Source organism: Verticillium alfalfae, genomic scaffold, assembly GCF_000150825.1.
Source record: "Verticillium alfalfae VaMs.102 supercont1.6 genomic scaffold, whole genome shotgun sequence".
NCBI classification, from domain to species: Eukaryota; Fungi; Ascomycota; class Sordariomycetes; order Glomerellales; family Plectosphaerellaceae; genus Verticillium; species Verticillium alfalfae.
The window spans coordinates 489,421-514,139 of record NW_003315033.1 but is presented as its reverse complement, the minus strand read 5'-3'; the positions used below and the strand labels follow the sequence as shown (position 1 = coordinate 514,139).

Sequence of the window (24,719 nt, the reverse complement as noted above, 5' to 3'; positions counted from 1 at the left end):
AGGAGAACATTGGCGAGGTGGAGCATGTCTGCTAAGAGAGAGAGAGAGAGAGAGAGAGGTGGTCAGGGTGGTGGGCAAGTCTCTATAACATCAATCAGGCATCACACTTTTCATGGAGGAAAACACACTACAGTAATCAGGTTGGTTCATTCATGATTCTGCATTCTTGTTATGGTGTCTATGTCATTACGGCCCATCTAGGGGCCTCGTCGTAAAACTTCCTGCCGTGGCTCTTCGGTCAATGCCTCTACCGTTGGGGAGCCGGCCCCTGATTCTGTCCCTGGCCCTGGCCCTGACGGCCGTACGGCTGGCTCTGCAGCGGGTGCGGCCTGCTCTCGACCGGGCTCAGGTTGTTGCCAGCCGTGAAGCTGTACGCGGACGAAGGCATCCGGTTCACGCCGGTTGTGTTGTTGTGATATCCGCTTCCATATGCTTCGGTCGAAGACTCCTCGTCATAGGTCTGAAGCCGCGAGGTTGTTGGGGCCAGATGGGCGCCGTGGCCTTCTGGCTGGCGCGAGTCAACCAAGGAGAGATTTGAAAGACCCTCGCCAGCCTTGCGTCTACCTCCGCGCGTGCTAGCGCGCTTCACGAGCTCCGAATGACTGCGATCCATGTCGTTAGAACGGCGGTGATCCTCGGATCGACGTCCTCGGACATCCGAAGGTGTTTGATCGTCACCCAGTCGGTAGCCCCACTCCTCGCCGTCTGCAGGGTCCCTAACATTAAGTCCCGCCATGGCTTGCCTCTCCTTGGTCGAGTCGGAATCGGCACCAGCGGCGGTCTCCGTCTCGTGCGGAATCAAGCGCGCAGCCTCCTTTTTCTTGGCCGCTTCGTCGCGGGAAGCCGCAGCAATCTCATCAGAGACAGAAACAGAGTATGTGGGGTTGGTAGGGCCACCAAGAGCCTCGGCACCACCGCCAGGCGCGTAGATGGGGACCTTCTTGAGAGACAGGACCAGAGCGCACATGAACTTGGAACGTCGGGTGGCGCGAACAATCTCGTTGTGCCAGTTCGACTTGTGCTTGATGACAACATCGAGGGCGAGCTTGTCCAGGTCGCCAACGCTACTGACACCCATGGCAACATCGGGCTGGAAATCGCGCGAGTTGTCCGAGTGGCGAACAAACGCCTCCATCTCGTGGCGAAGTGTCTCAATATCCTCAAAGGACGTGTCGTACGAGATGTGAATGGTGATGACCTCCTTCATGGCCTTGCTGCGGGACACATTCTCAATCCACAAATTGTTCAAGACAATGTTGGGAACCTGCCATTGGTCAGTCAAAACTCAAAATACGGTTTCCTCTGGCTGGGCAGAACGAGCGTACCTGTACGACCTGCATCTTGTCGATGCGAGTGAAAACAGTGTACAGAAGAGAGATCTTGTCAACGACCAGCTGCAGCTTCTCCGAGCCCTGAATGTCGACGCGGTCGCCGACATCATAAGGATGCTTGACGAACAAGAAAGATGCAGGAACCGAGGAACTCTTGCGTGGTGACGGCGAAGACGAAAGACAGCGACAAGAGGGCCGTGCCAGCAGTAGCAACAGTCGTAAGGAAGCTGCTCTGGAACCACGCGAGGAAGATGAAGATGACGATGAGGAGGACCCACGAACATCAAAACCCTTATCGAAAACACGCAGGGCCTGGCCAATGTCTTTCATGCCCTCGGTGATTGCCTTGCGCTCCTTGCTCACTTCGACAATGGAACGAGTCATTTCGTCAAGACTGATGTCGCCATTCATATCCCCGTCAATGGCGTTGAAAGCCTCTTCAGCTTCATCCTTGTACGAGGGGCCGAGGACTTCTTGAACATCTTCGAGGTACAGAGAGTCGTTGCCCTCGCACACGAAAGCCATCCAGATGCGGCGTGCCAGGGCTTCGGAGGACTTGGTCTTCTCGAGGGCCTCAATGACGATGGAGTGGGCCGAGTTGGGATTGAAGACCTGCTTGCCAGTGATCTCGGACGCAACGTTGCCAAAGGCTGCCGTCACCTTGTCGCCGACACGACCAATGTTGCCGACAAACTTGAGGGGCACAGCGGCCCCGCCAACTTTCTTGCCAGTCTGGGCGAGGATCGAGTCGGAGATGATGTCGTCGTCCTCCTCAAACTCGGCGCAGTACATGGGGAAGAGGGTGCGAGAGGCGTCGTACAGCAGGCCGAGGAGGTGTACCTCGCGCTTGCAGGCCTTGATGCGAAGGGCGAAGGACCGCTGGTGATAGGAGATACCAATCAGCTGGACAATAGCCTTCTCGGCAAGGTAGACGGCGGCAGATGAGAACAGGGCGCCGAGAATGGTCACGATGACCTTAACCCAGTGGACGTTGTTGAAGCCGCCGAACAGTCCGCGAAAGGTGAGCCAGGAGGCAAGCGCCCAGAAGAAGAAGGACATGGGAATCTGGAGGTTCTGTAGGACCGTAGCATACTTGCGCGTGCCCGTGCTGACGACACCGACGACGAACATGAAGACGCGCGGAAGAAGCCAGGCGACGACCTTGCCAGCCCACAAGGTGAGCCACGCAATCTCGATCCACAGGAAGAGACGGAAGAGCGCAGGGCCGGGGGTTCTGTTGCCATCGCCGTCCTTGCTGCTCCTGCCCACGGGAAGGTCATTCCTGTGGCCTGTGATGGGGAGGACAACCAGAGGTATGGCGAGAAGAATACCGATGGGAATAATGTAGACGAGGTAGCGGGTAACGACTGAGGCGCCAATGATCTTCTTGTAGAGTCGGCCCATGGCGTTGAGCGAAACTTCTTCGGAGCCACCTGTATCGTTTCTCGAGAGCGCCTTGCCCTTGCGGCGACCGGCGCGGCCCCGGGCATGCAGCTGCTGTTTCTCGTCGGGTGTTTCTTGGCCAGAACCGGAGCCGTCCATGGCGATGTTCATGTTGGGGCGGCGAGCGCCTGTGGAGCTGGCATGGCTCTTCACCTGCGTGAGAGGAATGCCTTGATCCTGCACCATTTCTTTGGAATGGCTGCGCCGAATGGGGATGAAGCCGCTGTGTCGGGGGGAGAGGGTCATCGAGGCAGCCCCGGCGGCAATGGTCGGAGGCGTTACTAGGCTTTTAGTTGGGGAGGAAAAAGAGCAAGGGCGCGGACCCTGAGGAGTGAATGACGATGCTCGGCAGGTGAGTAGCTTGGACGAGGGGATCCGGATCCACACCTCTGTGTTGTAGGGAGAGAATTGCTGGAAATCGAAACGTCCGTTCGGATGCACACGAGACGAGATGGCGTCCCAACGTCAAACGTCGAAAAGAGAAGTCGGGGCGAGAAGACCCTAGGTGAGCGAGTCCAATGACGACAAGGCCAATTCCAAGTAACGACTGACTGGCGAGGAGACTTGGTCTTCGTCAAATTGCGGTCGAGGGAATTGGGGGGGGAGAAACAAGGAAATAGTAGATAAGAGGAATAGGAGGAATAGGAAGGAGGGCTGAGAGGGAATTGACAGAAGCGAGCGTGTGAGGCGGCGGATCAGCAAGGCATTTCAAGGAACGTGGAAATCGACAATCTGAAGCACCTCACAAGCCGGCTGCAAGACGAGGATGACGATCGGTAGGGGTCCGCTGGAGCACGACTGCCAGTTCCGTCTACAGTACGCCAGCGATCAGGGGACACAGTCTGGACACGGTCTGGTGGGTCCACAGTGAAGGGCCTTCGGTGGGGTCCTGGGCCTGCAGGGGGCGCGCCACGGTTGCCACTGTCTAGCGTTTTCCTTGGTTCGTGCCTGCTTCGTGTCTCCGTGGGCATCCCTTCCCACGCCTACCCACTGCGTCTACCCACCGGCAAGGCGTGCCTGGCGGCTGGCGGCCACCGGCTTTCAGGGGCGTGAGACAGCTAACGGGCAACAGCCAGGCGGCCGCCTGTTCCTTGTTTCATGCTCGAGGAACCACAGAACTACAGAGGTCCCAGTCAGCGAATCATCGCCTGGCCCTGGGAGGCACTGGGAAGGGTTCCGCACCACCAGCACCATCCCCAGTCCCACCAAGCAAACAATCCATGTACACATCAATCTCCATTTCCACTGTTGCTCTCGACACACTCGACTCGTCGCCCTCGCCCACGCTTCAAGCAAGGCGACGCGTACTCCCGTACTCAAGCAAGATACCCGACCACTTGGCTTGGTCCGTCTTGGTTTGCTTTCGAACGGCCTGGCCATTCCAGCCAGTCAGCCAACCGCCATGACAAACTTTGACAGCCAACGAAATCCGCATTGGGGACCAGGCCTCCTGGTTCGCCCGCCGCGCGCTTACATACTCGCCGTTTCTCCTGGCATGATTCCATCGCTGGCCTGCACACACGGAGGCTGAAAAAGGTGTTCAATGGACCACAACGACACAGACTACCAAGCACATGGCGCATGTAGACCGAGAAAAAAAAGAAAAAAAGGGCTGTGAGCCAGCCACAGTGTGTTTGCGCGAGTCACAGCACCCTGTTTTTCTTTCGATTCTGCTCCAGCGTGCCCGTCAACCCGGATCGTCGCCCCAACCTGGCTAGGCAAAGTTGCAGCGGGCGTCCCACCACTGCTACGTCCCTACCAAGATTTCAACCCTCCAGCGGACCTGGAGGATATGAGCTTAAGCGAGGCTCCCTGCGCTGATCATCTCGTACCAGACACCAGCAACGTAATGCTCCAAGATAAATCGAGAACGGCAATCGCACAAATCGAGCATCGCCCTATTTCAATACGAGCAGAGAGAGTCGCCGTGCGGTGCTGCTCCTTCTGCGACGCCAAGCGACCGTCCAAATTTCATGTCTCCATTCCGTCTTACACGGACTCCTTAACGACCATGTGAACAAACAAGGAGGGCGGCCCCCCGTCCTTGCGTAGGTTGGACGGAACATCCGTAGCCCAGGCGGCAGGCGAACGCCTGGACGCTTCCACGCAACGTCAAAAAGCGAGCCAGGCTCTCTACCTCAGACCACCGTCGATGGTCAGTGTGCAAGGGCGCCAGCATAACCTAGTGCCTCAATGCTCTACGGAACCGTTTCGTGATGAACCGTTCGCTGCCTCCCTCCCGCTGCCGCCGTCAGAAATGGTCCTTGCGCCGATGTGCCGTCTGTTGAGAATTTGACCACTGGAAACCCCATCAGTTGAGTGCGCCGGCGCCCGGCGCCAGGCCACAACGGCATCAGCTAGCACTGTCGCCGTCTGGTTGGCATTCGTCACTGCTAGACACGGCGGCCAGTCACTAACACTCAAACTCTGCCGCGTGAGGTCTTGGCTTCCCGAGCTATGGGGCACCGTGCCCCTTTCTAACATCAGGGGCCGAATGATGTAAAGTGCGTGCCAAAAAGCAATGTTTCTCAAAATTGCTGGCCCATGAATCGTGAAACATGGGCAAGCAAGGAGCCTTTGTCCTGGCATGGGAATTACCGACCATGATACTGAGCTCGAGCGACTATGCATCACGCACAGGCAACAGCAGTAGCCCGGACATCGGGCGCCGTGTTCGTAGCAGAGCATTGGCTGATTGTGCTCTCTGATGGATTGGCTTCTCGCGCGGCCTCGGCTCTCGCTCTCTCGATCGCACATCGATGCTCCGATCAAAGTCTGCAGACTGTGAAAACAGTACAAATAAATCTCCACTCGAAGAAGGTGATCATGTCCCTAATTGATCCCTCAACTACGTGTGTTGACATGCCGTCCCGCCCGTAGCGCCATCACAAGACGCGCCGTCTGCGCCATCAGGGGCTGATCCTCAGCTGCTGTTCCCACCATACACTGTGCTCCTGGAATGGGAACGACCCTTTATCCAGGAGGCTGCATGGCGGGCTGTCACTCTACTCTCATTGGATCATTTCATCTTGACTACTCCAACCTCACACATCGAGAGGGCTGAGCCCCGACGGCCTCGCGTGGATCGCGAACAGTCTAATGGGATAGGCAGCTTTTTCGGCTTTGAACATCCGATGTTGTGAAGATCAATTGACATCATGGACGGACTGTGAAGGCTTCCGAGATCGAAGTACGGGGTCTGACGTTCTTGTGCGGAACACTAGTCAGCTGCTCTGACCGGTCCCAAACTGGGCCGATTGCTAGAGATACCTCGTCATTGGCGATGGTCCGACGCCAGTGACTTGGGATACGTCAGTTCGGATATTTTTAAACGACTTGGAAGAAGAGAGCTGGTTGCAGATGTGATCCCGATTCCTATATCATGAGTCCCAGTTGCCCATATTTTCTGCTGGAGCCGATCAGCACCTGGAAATCCACAATTGCTGCATCTCCATCCTCGGCGCTTTATGCTATTTGGCCACTCTTCAAGCTTTGGATCGCTGGGGAACATGCACCTTATCGTGTGGGTTCGTGTTACTTCGTGGCTTGACCGGACCGATGACGTGAGGCGGTTGGCAAGTTCCGTCTGGGCCGTAACGGCTTGGGTCTCCCAGGCTATCCATCGCCATCACCATTACGAAGTGGCTGCCTCCCCATGCACCGAGACAGAGCAATGCTAGGAAAGTGGCCCTGAAGACGTGATGCGTCGCGTAACAAGTTTTGGGGTTGCCAAAGGTGCGAGCTCGGCTCTGCAGAAGCGTGATGAGTCGCCTCGTGCGGCGCTCTTAGCACATACGACCATACCTACTGGAAAACTCGGGATCCCGTCCGCTCTCCCATCGATAAACCAGTAAGGGCTGAACTAGTAGTTGGGTGGGTGACCACCAGCGAATCCTCGGTGTTGTATGTTTTGTCTTTTTGGCCGTCGCATGGTGGGCGACAGACATGGCGTGGTCGGGGTTCTCGTGCTGGCTGGGGAGAGAGTGTCTGGCGAAACGGAGATTTCGTTGGAATTGCTGGCCAATGAAACAGACTTCTCGTTGATTTTGGCACAAAGCCTCCCGCGTGCGGTTTCTTTTGGGGAGTGCCATGCATAGGGCGCTTTCAGACTTTCGACGAGGCGTGGATGGGTAGGGATGGCTTGTGGGATCTTACAGGTACTACCGTATAGATCTCTCAAGCGGTGCCTTCTTGATTGCTCAACGGCTATCAAGTCGCAGCACGAACTGATCCGGAAGGGAAGGCAGTACAGCCTAAGTGCTGGAAACCGAGCCAGTGTTGAGCCAGTCCAGTACGGTCCTCTTCCCTCCTTCGTCGAGGACTTCTCTGCAACCGATTCACGCGCCACTCCGCATGGAAAGACACACGCGGCCGATTCAATTGACGATTGGCAGTTGCAGAGCCACTCTGGTCGCGAGCTTGATATAAAGTGCCGTGGCGCCGGATTATGCTCGCCCGATGGAGGAGAACACCATCTGGTAAAGCATGCTCGAGTCCAAACAGACTTGTGACTCTTGGAGACACTAAAGAAAAGACTGACTGGGTTAAAGACCGAACATCCAAATTGTTCATGATTAGCATGCCGGCGGTGCTCGAGCCTTATCATCGGTGCATGCACTACACCATCTTGCCATACGAGCACCGGTATATCGAAGGACAATAGCACCGCCGTACAAAGCTTGGGGAGGGCCGACGCATCTCTTTCGCAAGCTGAAGTTAGCATTACCAGGCGCAAACGGCACGCCAGTCGATATCATGAATCAGGTGTATATTGGTCAAAGGATACACTGAATTTATTTGTTGAGCAACATGCAAATGTACGTGTTTCAGACCGTATCCAACAGAGGACAGAAAAGTCCATCGTGAAGGGGCACAATATACAGAGACCAGCCACATTCCCACGCTTACGGATCCAACATGCTCAGTACCTTTTTCTTCATTGCCGCGAGTTCCGCGTCCTTAGCCCGCATCTCTTTCATCAGATTCTCGTACTTCTTTCGCCACAAGCCGCCGCCGCCCTTGGTGGTGCCCGGGTCATCTTCAGCCTCGCTCACGTCGGGCGACCTTTGCCACCGCTCATGCTCTACAGTCTGCGCCATCCTATACGTCCCCTTCACACTGCCCAGCCGGTAAACCCAAGAGCACTCAAAATGCGTGCGGTCCTCGTATTCGATGAGCCGCCTGACTTGCATCTTATCAGTCGTCATGAGCATCGTCCCCCCGGCCAAGGCAGCTACATTGATGAGGAAGGCGGCGTGAGAGGCGGCCGCCGCGTAGAGGGCCTCTATGATGCTAGCAACAAGCGCATGAGCCTCGTCGAGACTGCAGGGCGGTGTGCGTTTACCGCTCGCGTCGTACCAATCGGCGCGCAGAACCTCGCTATGAAAGTAGCCAAATGTGGCGTCAATATTGGTGCGTTCCTCCATATCATCGAAAAACCCCAAAGGAGTCACGCGCGGTGCAGGGTCAAGACTAGGGACTTCGTGATCGGTTGTCTCAAAGTTGAAAGCTGGGTTCGACGTGTATTGCTGTGCGGTTGAACGCGGGTTCGATGTGGCAGCAGCGGCGCGAGCGACATTCGTCGGAGCAGTGGTGCTGGAGAAAGCCTGGTTCATATAGCCTCCATGGTTAGGATTCGGTTGGCCGTTGACCACGACCTCGGGAGGTAGTTGCATGTTCGGTGGCGGGAAATAGGGACGGGGCGGTGTGGCAAGTCGCACCGAGCCTCCAACGCGCTCGGGCACTTGGAGTGATATGCTGGGCTTGGTCGGTCTTTGGGTGTGAACCGGGAAATCTGGAGGTAGAGGTGCTGTAGGGGGTATAGGGGTCGGTATAGAAGGGGCACCTATCGGTGTGCCGGCCAAGGAAGTGTTTGAGGGGGGCGTATGCATCGCCGGGGTGATGGCTTGGTCGCTGCCATCAGGTACAGAAGAATCGTAACCCGGCTCAGCTGCTGAGCCTATGGGGTGTGCAGATTTGTCCATGATGTTCCGATTCATGGGCGGCCTGCCACGAGCCTTGCCATTGGCATTGCCTCCGAGCCCGCGACTACGCCATGCTGAGGAGACAACTTTTGCGCCGTGGCGGCGCTGCTGATGTGTTTTACCCTTGGGAGTCACGGCCGACATGGGCTCGTTGGAGTCCCCCCAGAAACTATCTCGGGTCGTGGGCGTGATAGCGGAGAGAGGCCCGGGAGGGTACGCTGTCAAAGGGGTTTGCGCGTCTGGTTCATGCAGCCAGGGACCTGCCCCTTGGCCGGGACGCAACAGGGAATCGGGCGGCCGTGCAGTAAAACGGCCTCTGGCATCGGGATGCGCCGACCAAGGGCCAAGACTGTTGCGGGCAGCACCGTACTCTTCTGAGGCTGGCGACTCTATTCTGGGGCGCTGTGAGGGCGACTCGTTCAAGCTCTCCTCCTCGGCCCGTTTCTTCCCGCGTTTGGGGCGTGCTTGGGGCACCAAGGCACGCAAGGCCATGTCATCCACGGGAGCGACACCATCTCGTCCCTCTTGGTAGATGGGGGTCGGATCGGTGGGGATATCAGTCCAGTAAGGATGAGGAATGCTCATGAGATACTCAAAAAAGGCATCCACATGCATCGAGTGCATCCAGCGCTGAGCAGCAGTTAGCAGCGAGCATCAGGAGGGCGACAGCAGGGCTCAATTGATACCTTTAGCCTGACGGCATACTGTTGAATCTTCTGGGAGCTCTCCCCTTTGTCCTTATCGGGCGGATCGACGCCGAGCTTGAGTGCGAGCTCAGCCCAGGTCTTCAGTTCCTTCGTCTCGAGTTGCCTCACGAGCAAGAAGAGGTTAAAGGCAGTGAAGGACTTGCCGCCGGATTTCGGCAAGGCACGAAACGCTTCCCGCAAAGTACCCGTGTCCGTCTCCAGGGGTACGGCGGGGTTGCAGTACATGATGAAGGAGACGAAAGCATCTTCGAAGGTAGCCGCGTCCACATGCCTGCTTGGAAGCGTAGGGCGGATGAGCAATGGTGCGGCTGCGTGCTGCCTCGCTCGGGCGGGGTGAGACGGCGATTGCATCACGTGGCCCTGCCCATTTGCGTGTCTGTTGGGCGGAGGTTGCGAGGGTGGTTGAAGATGAGCTGAAGCCATCGCGACGTGTAGTGCAGCCAGGGAGCTGAGCGTCACATCATTGGTGACTGCATGCGAGTTACAGCAGCACTTGGGTTGGTAGGGCTGCAGACTGATGCCAATGGATGCTGAGGTCAATGCCGGTACAGATGCGGTCAATCGCTAGGGTGGTGCCGGACATGACAGAGCGCGGGCGCGGACCTCGTGAGGGGGGGGTGTTGTCGCGAGACGAGTCACGGCAACAGTCAGTCGATGAAGTTGACTGTTACCCAGAGAGACGGCAACGGCGCTGAGGTTGAATTGGGAGTACTAAATTTAGCTCGTGGGCTCATGAGCACTGGGGGCCTGCCCGCTGCCTGTCGCCCACTGTCTCTTGCCCACTCTCTATTGCCCACTGCCTACCTCAGGAGGTACCTAATGCTGAGCTACTCCCGAAACCGTATTAGAGGGGGCGGCATCGACGTCTTGGCAATCGCGACCCCGGCGCGCAAGCAAGTGCATCCCGATGCGTCGGCAGTCGCAGCAGTGCGAAGCCAGACGGCACGGTCTTTGCACACAGTATTGCGTCATGTGGTTTCCCCAGATTCTGTCCTGTCCATCAACCACGCCACCGATTTGTCAGGACAAAGAATGATGAGGTGCCAAAGAACCAACGACTGCTGGCAAAACCACCTGCCAAACAGAGGAAGGGCAGTTCGTTGCGGCTTCCATGCTTTACTAATCTGAAGACCGCCAACCATTAAGTGATACGCCCTTCTGTCGTCAATTCATCATGGGCCCCATCCCATCAATTGCGTGATCGGGTGTGAACATCACAGCTCACGCAAGCTCAGCTCATGTTCGGATGACCTCGTCCACGTCTGATTTCAAATACAATATCCATCTCCAGTATATAAAGATACAATCATCTGCCCCTCGTTGTGGTTTACTTCACATCCTCTAGCATCTATTTACTCGCCCGTCTTCCAATCTCCTGACCAACACGAGCACCACGAGCGAACGTACACTGTGACTGCCATCAGTCCAAACTGCCTGTGACAGCTCCGTCTTGATCTATCAGACCGTACAACTTACGTCCGGAGTTTTTTTCCTCTTTTACGGTGTCGCATTACAATCATGTCTGGCAACACGACGGCGACCCTAAACTTCTATGCCCCACCCCCCGACGGCGCCGCTCCCTTCAACCACGTTGACCCTCCCCCTCCTGGTCTGCCCGTTCGCAACTACACGACCGATTCACGCCCTGTCCCGATAACAGATATTCGCGGCTCCGAGTCCTCCTTCCAGAACCTCGACCGTGACGCCTTTGCCCTCTTCTCAGGCGAGCCGCCCTCTGCCGAGACGGCCTTCACAGACGATGACTCGATCAGGAAGAACTACTACCCCGAGCTCGAGGCGCTGCTGCTGAAGACCATCCCCGGCGCCAACAAGGTCATCTTCTTCGACCACACCATCCGCCGCGCCAGCAAGAACAGCCCCCGCGAGCCCGTCCAGCGCGTCCACATTGACCAGACGGCCCGCTCCGCCGCCCTGCGCGTGCGCCGCCACGCCGCGTCCGACGACGAGGCCGACCGCCTCCTCGCCGGTCGCCACCGCATCATCAACGTCTGGCGACCGCTGAACCGCGGGCCCGTCGCCTCGTTCCCCCTCGCCTTCGCCTCGAGCGCCTCGCTGCGCGACGACGAGGTTGTGCCCGTCGAGCACCGCTACGCCAACGGCTACACGGGCGAGACGGCCGGCATCCGCTACCACGAGGGCCAGAAGTGGTACTATCTCTCCGGCATGACGGGCGACCAGAGGCTGCTGCTCGAGTGCTTCGACAGCGAGGCGTTGAAGGAGGGGAGTGGCGTGCAGGGAGGGCGCGTGGCACACACGGCGTTTGCGCATCCCGGCACGGCGGAAGATGCCGAGGGACGGGAGAGCATCGAGGTGAGGGCGCTCGTGTTCGGGCCCTGAGAGCGGATGGACGATAGCGAGAACAGCAAAGCGAAGTGAAGCATAGCATGTGATGAAGCCATGAAATATCTCATAATAGCAACTGGGTATCTGCACCAACGAACTAAAAGAGTGTCCCGTGCCCTTGCGAACGACTATGATCACGTCTTCCGCCATGTGCTGCTATCCCTGCCTATCCCCGTTGCCAGAGTTCTGTATGCCAATGATGCTTGTGCGTGGAACTGCCCGCTGGATCCATGTAGGGCCACTCACTGGACTGAAGATGAAAAAATATAAAAACCCATGTGCGCGATAACCGTGCCTCGGTATCAAGACCAAGAAAATCCTCATTTCAGTCATGTAACCAAACGCCGTCTCATGTGTTGCCGCCTCGTTTCTTTCCTCTACCGATCACTTGCTTGCCTGCAGGCCTCCACCAGTTCAATTCTTCCGTGTCTTACCACGGGCACTGCCCTGCCGGCTCATTGTGTTACCTCCGGCGGCACTGCTTTGGCGGCTCATCGGGGCCGCAGCCCCCAGAGCTGTAGCAAGACTTGAGGGGGCAGAGTCGCGAGCCTCGACACTGGCGAGATTCTCATTCATCGCCTTGGGATTGGGGCGACCGCCGGTGCGGAAGCCTGTGTAGTGTGTCCTGACGTAAGGGGCAACGACGGACTCCAGCAGTTTCTTGCTGCCATTGGGATGGTCGATGGACGCACCAGGCTTGTGCTTGGCATCGTACTTTTTGTAAAGCTCCATGAGAAGAATATCCGAGTTGGCTTCCTCGACTGTCAGTGAGGTCGGGCAATTCTCGGTAACACGACCGTTGGTCTTGAAGTACGAGGCGATGTGGGTAGAAGGGATCTTTGTCGGCTCGTGAGGCTCCAGAATATCGATGTGTTTGGGTAGCTCGAGGGTATTTGACGCATCTGCCGCATCGAGCAAGCTCTGGTTGATACCGGCGCGAGTGCTCCTCGTCGTATGGGATGCCGTGCGCTCCATCATGGGTGCCGAGGCCGAGTCGCCGTCTTGCTCCGCACTGTCGTTATCGCCGTGGCCTGAATCGCTGCCGTTCGGGGACGTGGCACCATTGGAGTAGACCTTGTGCTTCTGGATGTACTTGTGCGCCGCCAGAGATGCGTTGAGGCGCGTGAGCGAAAGCTCCTTCTCGGTGAAGAGCTTGTCCAAGCTGTAGGCGGGGCCATGGTGCTTCGCGGCGTAGCGGAGCTTCTCGTTCTGCCACAGGGGAGTTGTGGTATTGGGGTCGAGCGCCCTACGCGCGGGAGCTGGAGAACCGTCGTCTTCGCCGGGAACTCGCTTCCGCTTCTTGCCCTCGGAGTATCCGGGGATGTCGTCGGCATCCTTGCGCAGTCGGGTAGCTCGCTTGTGGGTGCCGCCAGGGCTGGCAGGGTTTGTAATGCTGAATTGGTTGGGATGGAGAAGGAGAGCAGACGAGTCGGAGATCTCGAGCGCTTCCTTTTCTTTCTGGAGGCGGTATTTCCGAGAGGAGACAGTGTTGATGAGTCGGTCACGGAGGGTGTCGGCTAGCGCCCGGTGCTCGCGGTTGGCAGCTTCGATCTTGTAGAGGTGCTCATTCTGGTACTGGTGGAGACGGCGGTCATGCTCGTGCTGGAGAGAGCCGGGTCAGAAAAAGCGAGACGACGAGGACAAAACTTGGTGCAGTCATACCTTTTGCTGCGCAACGCTCGAGTCGCGATACTCGATCAGGTCCTCAACTTCCTGGAGGAAATCCTGAAGCCTCGGGCCCGACATGTGCAGGAGTGTGCGGGTGTTCTCCGGCAAGGTTTCGGGGGTCTGCGCCTCGGCATGATCACGACGAGCGCTGGCGATGACCTCGAGTGCGTCAGAGGCATATGGGTCGAGGCGCTGGACGAGAGTGTTGTCGACTTGGATCTTCTGCAGCTGGTCTCGGTAGGTGAGGTCGCGCTCACGGTGGAACTTTTCGTTCAGGAAGGCTAGTTTCTCGGTGATGAAGAGACGCTTTCTCTCCCGTTTGGACGGACCAGCAGCCGCCGTCGACTCGTTGGCAGCCATTCGGGCGGTTCAACTCTTGCGTCGGCGTAGTCTGACAAGCGGAGTTGTGCGCTGCCGGTATGGGTGGAAGGTGTAAGGACACTGGAAGGTAGAGAATGGGAAGTGGGAGGGTCAGGCGGACGGTGGACGCTCTGGTGGTGTTTGGTCCTCAATTCAGCCTTGCTTCGGCGAGTGGTCTTGTGGCTAGGGGACTTGATGGCTGCACAGGCCGCCATTTCCGACCAATGGAGATGGCCCAAACTCAACAGCGACGGGCCAATGGCGAGGAGCCTACTGCTTTGTGCATCAATGCACAACGCTATGCATAAGCTCTGCGTCTTGTGCATGACAGAGACAGCAAAGGAGTTGAAGTCTACAAAATATATTACTATAGTACAAACAATGCAGATCACAAGCCAAGTTGATCAGTACGCTGCCTGAGGTTTATGTTCTTTCGGACAACCCTAGATTCGCGTACGAGTATTCAGTGCAGGAAAAAGCCTATCGACGGTAGTTTATTGATGAATCGTCAGCCCAAGCAGCTGAGCAACGAACCGCGTGTTTGTTCAACTCATATTAATGATACGTCGCCTGATGTTAGAAAAATATGACCAGTCCGTCGCTCACTACAGTCCGCTTCGCAGCTTTTGGAGCTGGCTCATCAAGCCGTAGCCTCCGAGGATCGTCTTCGCCTCCTCTGCCTTGGCCTTCACACTTCCCTTCCTCGGCCTGTTCTCCTCACCGGTCTCTCTTTTTGCAGTGTCCTCTGCCTCCCTCAACAGCTCCCGGTGTCGCTCCTCCACCATCTTCGCCAGTCCCTCGATGAACCTGACACGTCCATTCTCTTCCGCCGTACCCTTCCACACCATCGTCAACTCCTTCAGCTCCTCAACTCGCTCTGCCGCCTTCTCGATACCAGCAATGGCGTCATCTCCCTTGAGAAGGTCAGCAACCTCCCCCCGCAGCTTCTTGAGCACCTGCTGGCCCTTCTCCTCCGTATTCTGCTGCTCCCCGGCCCCGCTGCTGAAACTTCCCGTGCCAGGCTCCGGCGCCGAGACAGACAAGAAGCCCGATGCCGCAGAGAGCTCGGACGGCGGAAAGACAAACTCCATCGCGTCACCAAACGTCTTGATGACTGAATCCAGCCGCGACCGCACGAGCGTCAGCGTCCGCAGCTGCTTCACGTGCGTAGGCTCGTTGGGGAGCGACGCCGCCTCTGCGCTCACAGACGCTTCCTCGTCGGGCGCGGGCGTCGTCGAGGCGGCCGAAGGACGTCTTTTCACGTCTGCGCCCTCCTTGCTTGCGTCGGGTAGGCCTTCGGGCAGGAACTTTTGAATGTCGGGCTGGAGCGTCTCATTCATCGTCTCGGCGAAGCTGAGCGTTTCGCCGCGGAGGAGCTCGACCTGGTAGGCGAGACGGCTTCCGCTCCGAAGAATATCGTCTGTCAGCTGGGTGAGCGTGGTCGATAGGCGGGCCGTGTGTGCATTGAGTTGCGAGAGCAGCGTCTGCGTCTCATTTGAAAGGTCGGCGAGGGGTACCGCCCGGTCGGCACCTTTGGAGGTCGAGCCATGCTGGAGCGAGGGCAGAGTGGTGTTGAGAAAGACAGCCGGGTCGAACGATGGGTCGAGAAAGTCTTGTAGGAAGCTGTCCTCGACGTGGCTAGATTTGGGCTGGAAGGCGGGCTTCGCCTGCTGTCGTGTGAGAAGAGGGAGGTTCTTCTGAGAAACGGAGCTCTTTTGGCGGCGATGCTGCGCCGACTTTGAGTCCCACGACATGCCTATCGACCGAGTGAACTGCGACTCGAATTCTCTTCTCAGTATCCGTGAGACACGATCATAGACCACCGCTTCAACTTATGTTTCGCTTGTGTGCTGTACGCGTTCTCTATATGAATGCGGCGAATTCTGGAGGGTCGTTGACGGTGTTGGGGTTGAGGTGGACACATGGCAGGTTCATTAGCGGCTTCAGCCGCTGTGGTTCGCTGGCAGCGGCACCATAGATTAAAACCACCGTGCGACAAAGCCGAGTCAATCGGAAGGGTAGTCCAGAGGCCCATTCCTCTTCTCAAACCACATGCACTGTCAGAATTAACGATGTGATGTCTAATCGTGCACACAGGACTTCGAAGGCATGTCTTTTGAATAATAAAATATTCATACAAGCTCCTGATCATACTTGCCAATAGGTCGGGCGGGAATCTGCTGTTATGTCCCCTATTTATCATCTTTGGGCCACAGCAACTTTCGTTGCTTCAGGCATACGAGCATGGTCACAAAGATCGCCGCCCAGACAACTATCAAGCACCCCGTCATGACGCAGGACAAGATCATAAGCCCCCCGTTCTCAAATGCCTTCGCCATCGCCTCCGTGGCTGTGATCAAGGCAGTGTTCGGAAACACAAACGACCACCATGTCATGTGAAAAGGCATTGTCCTGTCCGGCTTGGCGTATTTCCACAATGAACCAACCGACACGAGGAAGAACCACATAGAAAGACCCCACAGCCAAAGGCCAATCATGACAGCCATGATTTTGACTATCGGCACAGCTAAATCAGTGCCCATAAAGTTCTCAGGCAACACCACCTCTGCTTGACTTGATATCTGAACTGCAAGGCGTCAGTCACGGAAGCGGACTATTGGAATCATAGTAACATACCAATCCCTGCAACAGTAAAAGCGTATGGTCCGATCGAGATGAACTACGGTACTGTTAGCTATTTGAGATTTTCACGCACTACGGGATGGCACCTACGACACCAGGCCGCTGCGCATCTCTGGGCAGTTTCTGGGTCATCAATCTGTAGATGAAGGCCGATGAAATCATGAAAGCGATGAGACAACCTGCTCCTTGCGCCGCAATGGCGCTAAGTGCAACGGCTGTTGTGTTGACGGTGAGCCCTTGGCCCGACGACACGGCAGAAGCAATGAGATTTCCAGCAAAGGGGGCGTTGAGAAGCAATGGGTAAGCGGGAAACACCCAGACCGGTGTCATCATGTGAATAGGGAAAATTCTGGACCTCCTGTCAGACAAGGGCTCCGGCTGGTAATTTCCAAACTCACAAGGTGGACCAGAGAATCAGGTAGATAGTAGCACTAACCATGACACTGAGTGCCAGGTTGATCCAGAACATGACCTCCATGGTTCGAAGTAACCAAGGGCCGGTGTGGGGAACTCCATATTGACAAGTGTTTATCATGATTCCGGTAATACTGAGAGGTTAGAGATCGTTAGAGAGAGGGAGCGAGGCACGCACGAGACAAACTGCGATACGTCAGCCTCAACAAGGCACTAAAGCGATGCTGATACCCACAAATGATGGTATAAATAGAGACTCCATCTGATCAGTAAATGAGTTCATGAAAGAACCTGGTCGCAGACGGAAGCGGGCCAAGAGAAGACCACAATTTGTCATGAAGAGGAGAATGTTGAATATGAAAAAGGCAATGCCAACTCCGTCTAGCCAAGCGCTACGATATGACACTGCACCAATGGTTAGCGAGTGCTCCCTTTGAGGCCGCTCGAAAAGGAACATACGCGAGTGCAGAACGCTAGCGATGCCACCGGTAGCCTATGGTTGCAATGATCAGTCCAGGTCAACAAGCTCTTCATGGAGGGTTTACCATTGTCTATTTTCACGTCAGCAGTGGTTGCAGAGATATCGGAGACAAGGCTTACCATGGCGAACCATGTCCACTGATGACATGCGATTCGATCTCGGAGGCTGACCTTGCCATTTGGCTTCGTCGCAGCGGTTGCTAGTATCCCGTTGAGACTAGAGCCATGAGAAGATGCAAGCGTTGGGCGGGACCTTGGGCCGGACGACGAGGTCGGTGCACCCTTGCAACAGCTTCAGACGACTCGTGAGCAGAGCCAGATTGTTTGGGGGCAGCATCAGTAACAGGTGACGAGCTGGCCGGTTTGGTGGGAGGGGGGACACTGAATAAAAAGGGCAGGTTGTTCTCGTCAGGCGATTCGTAGCCGTTTGAAGCTACATGTTGTACCACTTCGGTACGTGGGGGGGCCATGCTTGCGCTGGAGCATCTAGATTATCTGGTCTATATCCCAGGACCTTGACAACAATGTAAAGAGGGATCAAGAACTCGGGTTCCGTGTATCGAAAGAAGAGGCTGATATGTACGAGATGGGTCAAGAAAATGACGTGCCAAAGGACCAGCGAGCCCACGTTTGCAAGAGGCATGATCTCATGCCCTTCTGTTGTTGTGCGATACCCAAGGAGTGGAAGTTGGTCGTTGGGTCACCAGGTTCGGGTAGTGGGTGGGTATCTGGACTTGCCGATCAGATCAGACGTGCAGGTTGATCGCGCCGGTCGCAGGCAGATAAGGACTGAGTAGGACCTGCACCCGGGAAATGATAAAGGGTGTTGAGCCAAGGCCGCGTTCGAGCTGATCATACAGAAAGAAACGCTGGTAATTGGTGATGGTGCAAGTGAGACGATCCAGGTGACCGTGAGGAGTGAAGTCATTAAGCAGGGAGCATTGGCATTACCGATCCACACATGCCGAGCAAGCGGGTTGTGCACTGTAGACACATAATCAACCCCACCAAGCAGGCGTGACAAGCTATGTCCTAGCACTGTGCCCACGTTGCGTGGCTTGGCAGTCGGGCACCCCTTCCTCGAGCGAGTGCAACGGTTGGCAAAATCACCATGTTGACACAAGAAGGGGAAGCAGCGGGGAGATCGCTCCTTTCGTGAAATATTAGGCAGCGCAGAGTCACCTTGGCCGTAACTGTCTTGGGGGGCACAAACAGGCGAGAATGATCTGGCTCACACCAACAACCTTAGCAAGCCGTTACTATGGCTCCTGTTCCTACACACCTTGAGCCGTTCTTGCTATTCGACAAATATGAAAATTTGCGGCTCAAGATCCGATCCGTCATCATCCTCGATCTTCCTAGTGATTTTCCGGCCATACCTACATCAGCAGCCCTGAAGGACCTGGTCTGCCATGGTAGCCTTTGGGTTGCACGAACGGGTGCCTGCAAGCTTGAGTTGCACACCAACGTTCATGTGGAAAGCGACGGGAAATATGTTTTTGCAGCAGTGCTGGAAAGATCGGCCTGGGTATTTGGGCATCTCGCCGTATGTTTGCCCTCAAGATCGCAACGGGCCACCTCTGACATGGCACAGCTTTGGAGCCAACTTGGCTTGCGCCTTGCCCGCGAAGACGACGTTAGCCTCCCATCAAATGTTGCCGTATTTCGTCTTTATCACCCTAGTCTTCATTCAAGCCTTCTGCCCCCGGAAGGCGCTCAAGTTGCCGGTTTCGAACGACTAACTTGTTCCCTTGACTTCGAGCACAATTCTGATGAAGAGTTCCATAGAATCTCGCGGGCCTCTGTGTCGGCCTCACGAAAGAGGAAAGGGGAGCGCGTAAGAGAGGTTCCGACTTTAGTGTGCCAGTCGACAGAACAAGACGATGAACTAGGCGTTCAGAAACCCCCTTCAGGGCTTGTCAGTTCTATCCACCCCACCACTGTTCAAGTACTGGACCGGCTTCTGGGCAAGTCATCCCTAGAAAGACTTGTAGAAGTCGGCATCATGGCGCTCGTCACAGGACAACGTAAGAGTTCGAAAGAAATCAAACTTGCAAGACAGGGCATGCCGATACCGTTGACAACATTAGTCCCTGCAGTCTTTCACATGGATTACCTGGATGTACGTCTGGAATCACTGTCGCCAGCCAGACGCAGCTAACACGATGTAGGCCGTCGCACACAGGTCTAAGCTGTTACCCTCCATTGCGTCGGCCATGACTGGACTTGAGTGGGCACAGCCAGTGAATTCGAGCAAGAATATCGCCGACGAAACCAATAGAAAAGCTTCAAAAGATACTTCGGAATTGCAAAAACTACTGTGGAAGCTAATCATCAGCAAGTTGAAAGCACCACGTATGGTACAAACGAAGAGCAACACCACAAAGCAGATCTGCAAGAGAAGCATAAATGCCACATTTCCCTCAACCGAATTATATGCCTCTACGAAGCATGGCGAGCTCAATCAAGATTCAGTAGCACACAAGGTCCCAGAGAGCACCTCAAATCACGAGCAGTACATCATGGAGTTCTCCACAAGTCACGATGGTCGCACATCTGGTGTTTTGGGAGCAGACTTGTGGAGTGATTGGGATGAGAGACTCAGTGACACCTCGCAAACATGGCAAGAACTCCCTCGAGATGGAGTTGATTGTTCGAGTGGCCATGCGGAGCATGCAATTCCTGACTTACCTGATACATTTCTTCCTACTACTACAGGTTTTGAGCACAGAGACGTACTGTGGTCTGACTGGGATAAGGAATCGAGTAGCTTTGAGTGTGGCTACACTTTCCAATCGAGTTCTCAGGTTCATGGTCCACCTCAGAGGTCACAGCCGAGCCCTGATGGACGGTTTGGCGAATTTTGCAGGGCCAAAAGTGAAGACTCCTGGGATGACGACGGTAAATGGGAGGATAATCCGGCGTTGAGATCTACGCAAGGATTCATTCAGCATTCTGGAGGACGCCTTGTCATCCCTGACCAGCCCTGGCCGGATGAACCCAAACACCACACTGGCGACCGGCCGGTGGCCTGCAGGATGCCGCCCCTCTCCTCCACTACGGCTGGCTTGCACGGTCTTGGGGAGTGGACAGGACAACCTGCATGTGAAGACGAAGATGAAGACATGTGGGACGCATGGGACATGGATGATCATTCTGAAGTCGAGTGGTAAAAGTCTATAGATAGAAATAATGCATCTCGCTGCACATTGCCGTCGGACCGACTTATGATCTCTGGAGCGTGACGACGAAGAATTTGTACAGAAACCGTGCCTTCATGCCCGGCATGACACAGGCTCGGCTCCCAAGAAACATCATATATTCAAATTCGCTATTCGAGCAGGGTTGATGATGGTCCTCTGCAACAATCAAGTCCGATGATTGTCCGCTCTTATCGTAAAGCAACACTGCCACCCTCATTTCTTCCCCGCCGGTTTCTTCTCCTTCTTCTTCTTTTGTTCCGGCTTCAAGGTGGCGAAGTGGATGTACCAGATGAGAAGGCACTGCGCGATGATTCCGACAAGAACAACAACGAGAATCGTAAAAAGCATCGGCTGGTCGTTCAAAGTGGCCACAGCTTCGTCGCTGGCCCCAATGGACTTCATGAAGCCAAATTGGCCGCTCATGGTGGGCGATTATGGGTGGGTGTTGATATGTGCTGAGTGTGGGTTTACTGGCGACTGAGCGTTCGTTCGTAACCGTCGATGGTTTCCTTGTGCGATCGCAGGTAGACCGTAGTACTGGGTGATATCGACGTTTGCCCCGGCAAGCGTTTATCGGCGCAAGTGTGTATTACAAAGGTATAGACGGTCAAAAGGACGAGGACTTGGGATGGGGTATCGAGTATCGAGTGCGCCAGTCACCGGATGAAGAAATGGACGATGCGAACTGGCTGGTTGCCGAACGGGCAGGAAACGACAGAGAATGAACGCGTACGAAAAGGTGGTTGAAGTTGAACCTTGAAAGACATGGAGAGAAGAAAGAGAGGCCACTCGGCGATGGGTCTTGAAACGGGAGACGTCAGATCGTACTCGCACGACTCCAGGGCTTGGTACGGACCAAGCTCTGGACCAGGCGCTGGCGACCAGTGCACGGCGTGGAGCGAGCAGCCCTGTGGAGGCGCGACGTGGGTGCCGTGCTCCCTATCTCCGGGCGGGGGGCAGTCAGTAAAGGGGTTTGGTCTGTGTTTCACAGTTGCGCCAGAGTCGACTGATTCCTCCAAAGGCGTGGCCCGGTGGCTCGATAAACGGCGCACATGCCTGTGAGGATGTTCGCTGTGACATGAGGAAGAGATGGCTGTACATCGCTCCTTCTTCGTGATATGGGTTAAGTTTGCCTGGTCACATGGGAGCTTGGATGCCCAAGGGCAGATTCAGTTACTGCGAGGGGCTGATCCGGTCCAAACCACCTGGGCGGCAGGTGAATCCTGCTTAGATAAGCGAAGAGCACCCAATCATGTGACTTCGTGTATGGATTTGACGCAGCCAATGGACAGTGTAGGACACAGAGCTCTGTGGATCTCCATCGTGGTCCAAAAAATTGTCCAATTCGAGTGTCGCGCGACATCAAGCTGCACCTCCTGCTCGCCGACATCTCGAATCCACACCCGACGACGACGTCCAATTGCTGCCAAATCTGAGCAGGCGTGAGCCTCAGATATTCAGCAGCCATGAACGCGGCACGCCCGACATCGGGTCTCCTCTCGCGGTGCCTACGACAGTCCGCCCCGACAAGCTCCTCTGCCCCTTGCCGCTCCTTTCAGACGTCCGCCGCAAAGCTTAAGAAGAGGTCACGATTCAAGAACATCAAGGCATCCGAGCTAGGCCTGACAAAGCCCTCCGCCACGAAGGCCTTTGCCGCCCAGAACTTTCCTGACTATACGGAGCAGGAGAAGGAGTTTCTTCGCGAGAAGTACACCCCGGAGCAGTTCGAGCTCTCGAGCTGGCGAGCCGCATCGACCCGAAGACTTGACCCTGCAGGGCCAGATACGAAACGATCCCTACCGCTTCGAGTACCTCGAGGACTTCGCGACCGTGCAGCCCGTCATCGATGCTAAGCCAAAACAGCCCATCGTCCCACGGGAGGCTGAGTTCCTCGGCAAGAAGGAGTGGGTGGACAAGTACATCGACACACTCGCCGACCATGCCGAGACCAAGATGCAGGATACCATCCGGCAAGGCCGTTGCGCGGGCACTGCGCAAGGTCAAGCAGACCAACCCTGACAAGATCGACTTCACCGAGGAGGAGCTCGTCGAGCTCGAGAACAACCCTGAGCTCAGACGAAAGTACATCATCGAGGAGTCGGACGATGGGCTCTGGGCGAGCGCTCAAGCCGAGGCGCAAGGCGAATCCCAACGCCGTGATCCCGGGCGAGGAGTGGTGGGACAAGATTGATGAGACGTTCTACGAGGAACTCGAGGCAGAGTTTGAGAAAGATGCCAGCCCGCTTGTGGAGACGGACAGGCTCAAGGTGTGGAAGGCGATCGACAACGAGGTCGGCAGCTCAGCGTTGGCACCCGAGCTGGGCAAAGTTGAGGGCGTGAAGGGCCAGTACAAAGACGTCGAGGACCCCGAGGATCAGGGTCTCGACTCCTCTGGCCAGTACGGAGACGTTAAAAAGGCGTTGAACTTTAAGATGAAGGAGGTTCTCAGCATCCTGACCAAGAAGCTGGTTTCTCGCGCTGTCTCTAACCAGACGCGTCTCGGCAAGATCCGGAGCTACAGCGTCATGGTCGTGGCTGGCAATTCGAACGGCCGACTGGGATTGGGCATGGCCAAGTCCACGGATGCTCTGATCGCTTCCACCACTGCCCGGCTTTTGGCCCTGCGCAACATGAGGCCTATCCGGCGGTACGAGAACCGCACCATCTTCGGCACGGTGGAGAAGAAGATTTCCGGCACAGTCGTGAAGCTCGAGGCCCGTCCTCCTGGTATGTGCTTACAACCTCTGATCCGTCTGTCCATCTCCCGTCGATGACACAGCTAACACAATCCCACAGGATTCGGCCTCCGTGTGTCGCATCGTCTCTTCGAGATGGCTCGGCTTGCTGGCATTCACGACCTGGCGGGCAACATTCCGCGATCCAAAAATCCCATGAACACCGTCAAGGCGGCGTTCGAGGCGTTGACGAACCAGCCCGACCCGGAGCAGATCGCCATCGGGCGGGGGAAGAAGCTGGTGGATGTGAGAAAGGTCTACTACGGTGGATCTGTGTATTAAAACAAGGGGGTTCGTCATTCTCGTTGGATTGTTGTATCAACACTGTACATTGCCAGCGACGCAGCTAGATCTCTCCCAAGTGTCATATCTGATTCGTCTCGTGTCTCCATTTCTGCCTGGGTATCGTGTCCTGTCCGTCCTACACCGCTGCGCCATGTGCCGCTTATCGTGATACCCTGCCTTGCTCTTGCCGCAGAGCTTGTGTGATGGGTTCCAAGCTGCAATCAAGCTGTAATCCCACCGTTCTAGTTCTCCTCGTGCTGGCCGCCCCAATCAATCTCTTGCTGTAGCACAATGCTATACACGCTCGCCTTCAACAGCGTGAACACCAGACTCGTCTTGCGCTCCAGCTCCCTGAGCCCGTCGAGGATCTCGGTACTCGGCAGACCACTCATATTGTCCAATACGGACGCCAGCTAGCAGCATCAGAACCTCCGTCAGCAGACTGTCTTCCCCGCCACGTTCTTCCAGAGCAGGAGGCGGCGGTACCTTTTTCATATTCTCCGCTAGCCGCTCATATTCTTCCAGAACCTCCTGTTCCAGAGGCGAGAGATCGGGCTGCTGCGCCAGCAGGTGGGCGTCGCGGGACTGTTCCATGGCGCAAGTCGGAGCGGTCAGCCTGGGAAGAGGCGGCAGACTGGTGGCTTTGAACGCGATGGGCTCCTCGGGAACGCGCTGCACAGGTAAGTTTGGCGCGGACCCCGCGGTTGATGTAACTGGGTACTGTGCTTAGGCGCTCCCCGCAGTTGCACGTCGACCAATGACAAGAGTCAACCAACCCAATGATAAAATCATCTTACCGTCAGGTAGGAACCTTTAAACGACGACATCGGTTGCGGCTTGACCTCATGCTGGTCAACAATGCATTATTGAATGACATAAAACTTGGGAGCAGAGGCAATTCCATCCTATATGTGTCGTTCATCCAGATAATAAACGGACATCACTGCCAAGTCGATCACAGACTGAGCGTTTCATGGATAGATCAGGTCTGAAATGGATCACTGGTCTCCCATCATCTTGCAACATGAACTTCCCACAATGGCCACTCCACCACATACGACCATACCTACTGGAAAGCTCGGGATCCCGTCCGCTCTCCCTT

The 24,719-nt window shown here is 55.9% G+C and overlaps 11 protein-coding genes across 11 annotated transcripts; 4 read left to right on the top strand and 7 right to left on the bottom strand.

Moving 5' to 3' along the window:
• Positions 1 to 247: 247 nt before the first annotated feature.
• VDBG_05255 (serine/threonine-protein kinase) lies at positions 248 to 2,960 on the bottom strand (the record flags this gene model as incomplete). The annotated part of the gene is made up of 2 exons (XM_003004096.1): positions 248 to 1,264; positions 1,326 to 2,960. 2 exons carry the CDS (start codon positions 2,958 to 2,960, stop codon positions 248 to 250), a joined length of 2,652 nt encoding a protein of 883 aa, XP_003004142.1.
• A 4,718-nt stretch (positions 2,961 to 7,678) lies between these two features.
• On the bottom strand, positions 7,679 to 9,888 carry VDBG_05254 (ARS-binding protein; the record flags this gene model as incomplete). Its single annotated transcript, XM_003004095.1, has 2 exons — positions 7,679 to 9,388; positions 9,445 to 9,888. 2 exons carry the CDS (start codon positions 9,886 to 9,888, stop codon positions 7,679 to 7,681), a joined length of 2,154 nt encoding a protein of 717 aa, XP_003004141.1.
• Positions 9,889 to 9,946: 58 nt separating this feature from the next.
• On the bottom strand, positions 9,947 to 10,048 carry VDBG_05253 (conserved hypothetical protein; the record flags this gene model as incomplete). Its single annotated transcript, XM_003004094.1, has 1 exon — positions 9,947 to 10,048. The coding sequence occupies one exon, from the start codon at positions 10,046 to 10,048 to the stop codon at positions 9,947 to 9,949; it is 102 nt and encodes a 33-aa protein (XP_003004140.1).
• A 935-nt stretch (positions 10,049 to 10,983) lies between these two features.
• VDBG_05252 (conserved hypothetical protein) lies at positions 10,984 to 11,823 on the top strand (the record flags this gene model as incomplete). Its single annotated transcript, XM_003004093.1, has 1 exon — positions 10,984 to 11,823. The coding sequence occupies one exon, from the start codon at positions 10,984 to 10,986 to the stop codon at positions 11,821 to 11,823; it is 840 nt and encodes a 279-aa protein (XP_003004139.1).
• A 420-nt stretch (positions 11,824 to 12,243) lies between these two features.
• VDBG_05251 (conserved hypothetical protein) lies at positions 12,244 to 13,857 on the bottom strand (the record flags this gene model as incomplete). The annotated part of the gene is made up of 2 exons (XM_003004092.1): positions 12,244 to 13,431; positions 13,492 to 13,857. 2 exons carry the CDS (start codon positions 13,855 to 13,857, stop codon positions 12,244 to 12,246), a joined length of 1,554 nt encoding a protein of 517 aa, XP_003004138.1.
• Positions 13,858 to 14,462: 605 nt separating this feature from the next.
• On the bottom strand, positions 14,463 to 15,684 carry VDBG_05250 (conserved hypothetical protein; the record flags this gene model as incomplete). The annotated part of the gene is made up of 1 exon (XM_003004091.1): positions 14,463 to 15,684. The coding sequence occupies one exon, from the start codon at positions 15,609 to 15,611 to the stop codon at positions 14,463 to 14,465; it is 1,149 nt and encodes a 382-aa protein (XP_003004137.1).
• Positions 15,685 to 15,996: 312 nt separating this feature from the next.
• On the bottom strand, positions 15,997 to 17,631 carry VDBG_05249 (conserved hypothetical protein; the record flags this gene model as incomplete). The annotated part of the gene is made up of 9 exons (XM_003004090.1): positions 15,997 to 16,444; positions 16,495 to 16,537; positions 16,591 to 16,849; positions 16,899 to 17,048; positions 17,093 to 17,100; positions 17,150 to 17,319; positions 17,374 to 17,407; positions 17,460 to 17,465; positions 17,515 to 17,631. The coding sequence occupies 9 exons, from the start codon at positions 17,515 to 17,517 to the stop codon at positions 16,050 to 16,052; spliced, it is 1,068 nt and encodes a 355-aa protein (XP_003004136.1).
• A 1,024-nt stretch (positions 17,632 to 18,655) lies between these two features.
• On the top strand, positions 18,656 to 19,585 carry VDBG_05248 (predicted protein; the record flags this gene model as incomplete). Its single annotated transcript, XM_003004089.1, has 4 exons — positions 18,656 to 18,940; positions 18,989 to 19,421; positions 19,485 to 19,516; positions 19,580 to 19,585. 4 exons carry the CDS (start codon positions 18,656 to 18,658, stop codon positions 19,583 to 19,585), a joined length of 756 nt encoding a protein of 251 aa, XP_003004135.1.
• A 239-nt stretch (positions 19,586 to 19,824) lies between these two features.
• Positions 19,825 to 21,394, top strand: VDBG_05247 (predicted protein; the record flags this gene model as incomplete). The annotated part of the gene is made up of 1 exon (XM_003004088.1): positions 19,825 to 21,394. The coding sequence occupies one exon, from the start codon at positions 19,917 to 19,919 to the stop codon at positions 20,565 to 20,567; it is 651 nt and encodes a 216-aa protein (XP_003004134.1).
• A 669-nt stretch (positions 21,395 to 22,063) lies between these two features.
• VDBG_05246 (37S ribosomal protein S5) lies at positions 22,064 to 23,614 on the top strand (the record flags this gene model as incomplete). The annotated part of the gene is made up of 4 exons (XM_003004087.1): positions 22,064 to 22,182; positions 22,322 to 22,596; positions 22,674 to 23,324; positions 23,394 to 23,614. 4 exons carry the CDS (start codon positions 22,064 to 22,066, stop codon positions 23,612 to 23,614), a joined length of 1,266 nt encoding a protein of 421 aa, XP_003004133.1.
• A 245-nt stretch (positions 23,615 to 23,859) lies between these two features.
• Positions 23,860 to 24,211, bottom strand: VDBG_05245 (conserved hypothetical protein; the record flags this gene model as incomplete). Its single annotated transcript, XM_003004086.1, has 2 exons — positions 23,860 to 24,030; positions 24,104 to 24,211. The coding sequence occupies 2 exons, from the start codon at positions 24,209 to 24,211 to the stop codon at positions 23,860 to 23,862; spliced, it is 279 nt and encodes a 92-aa protein (XP_003004132.1).
• Positions 24,212 to 24,719: the final 508 nt, after the last annotated feature.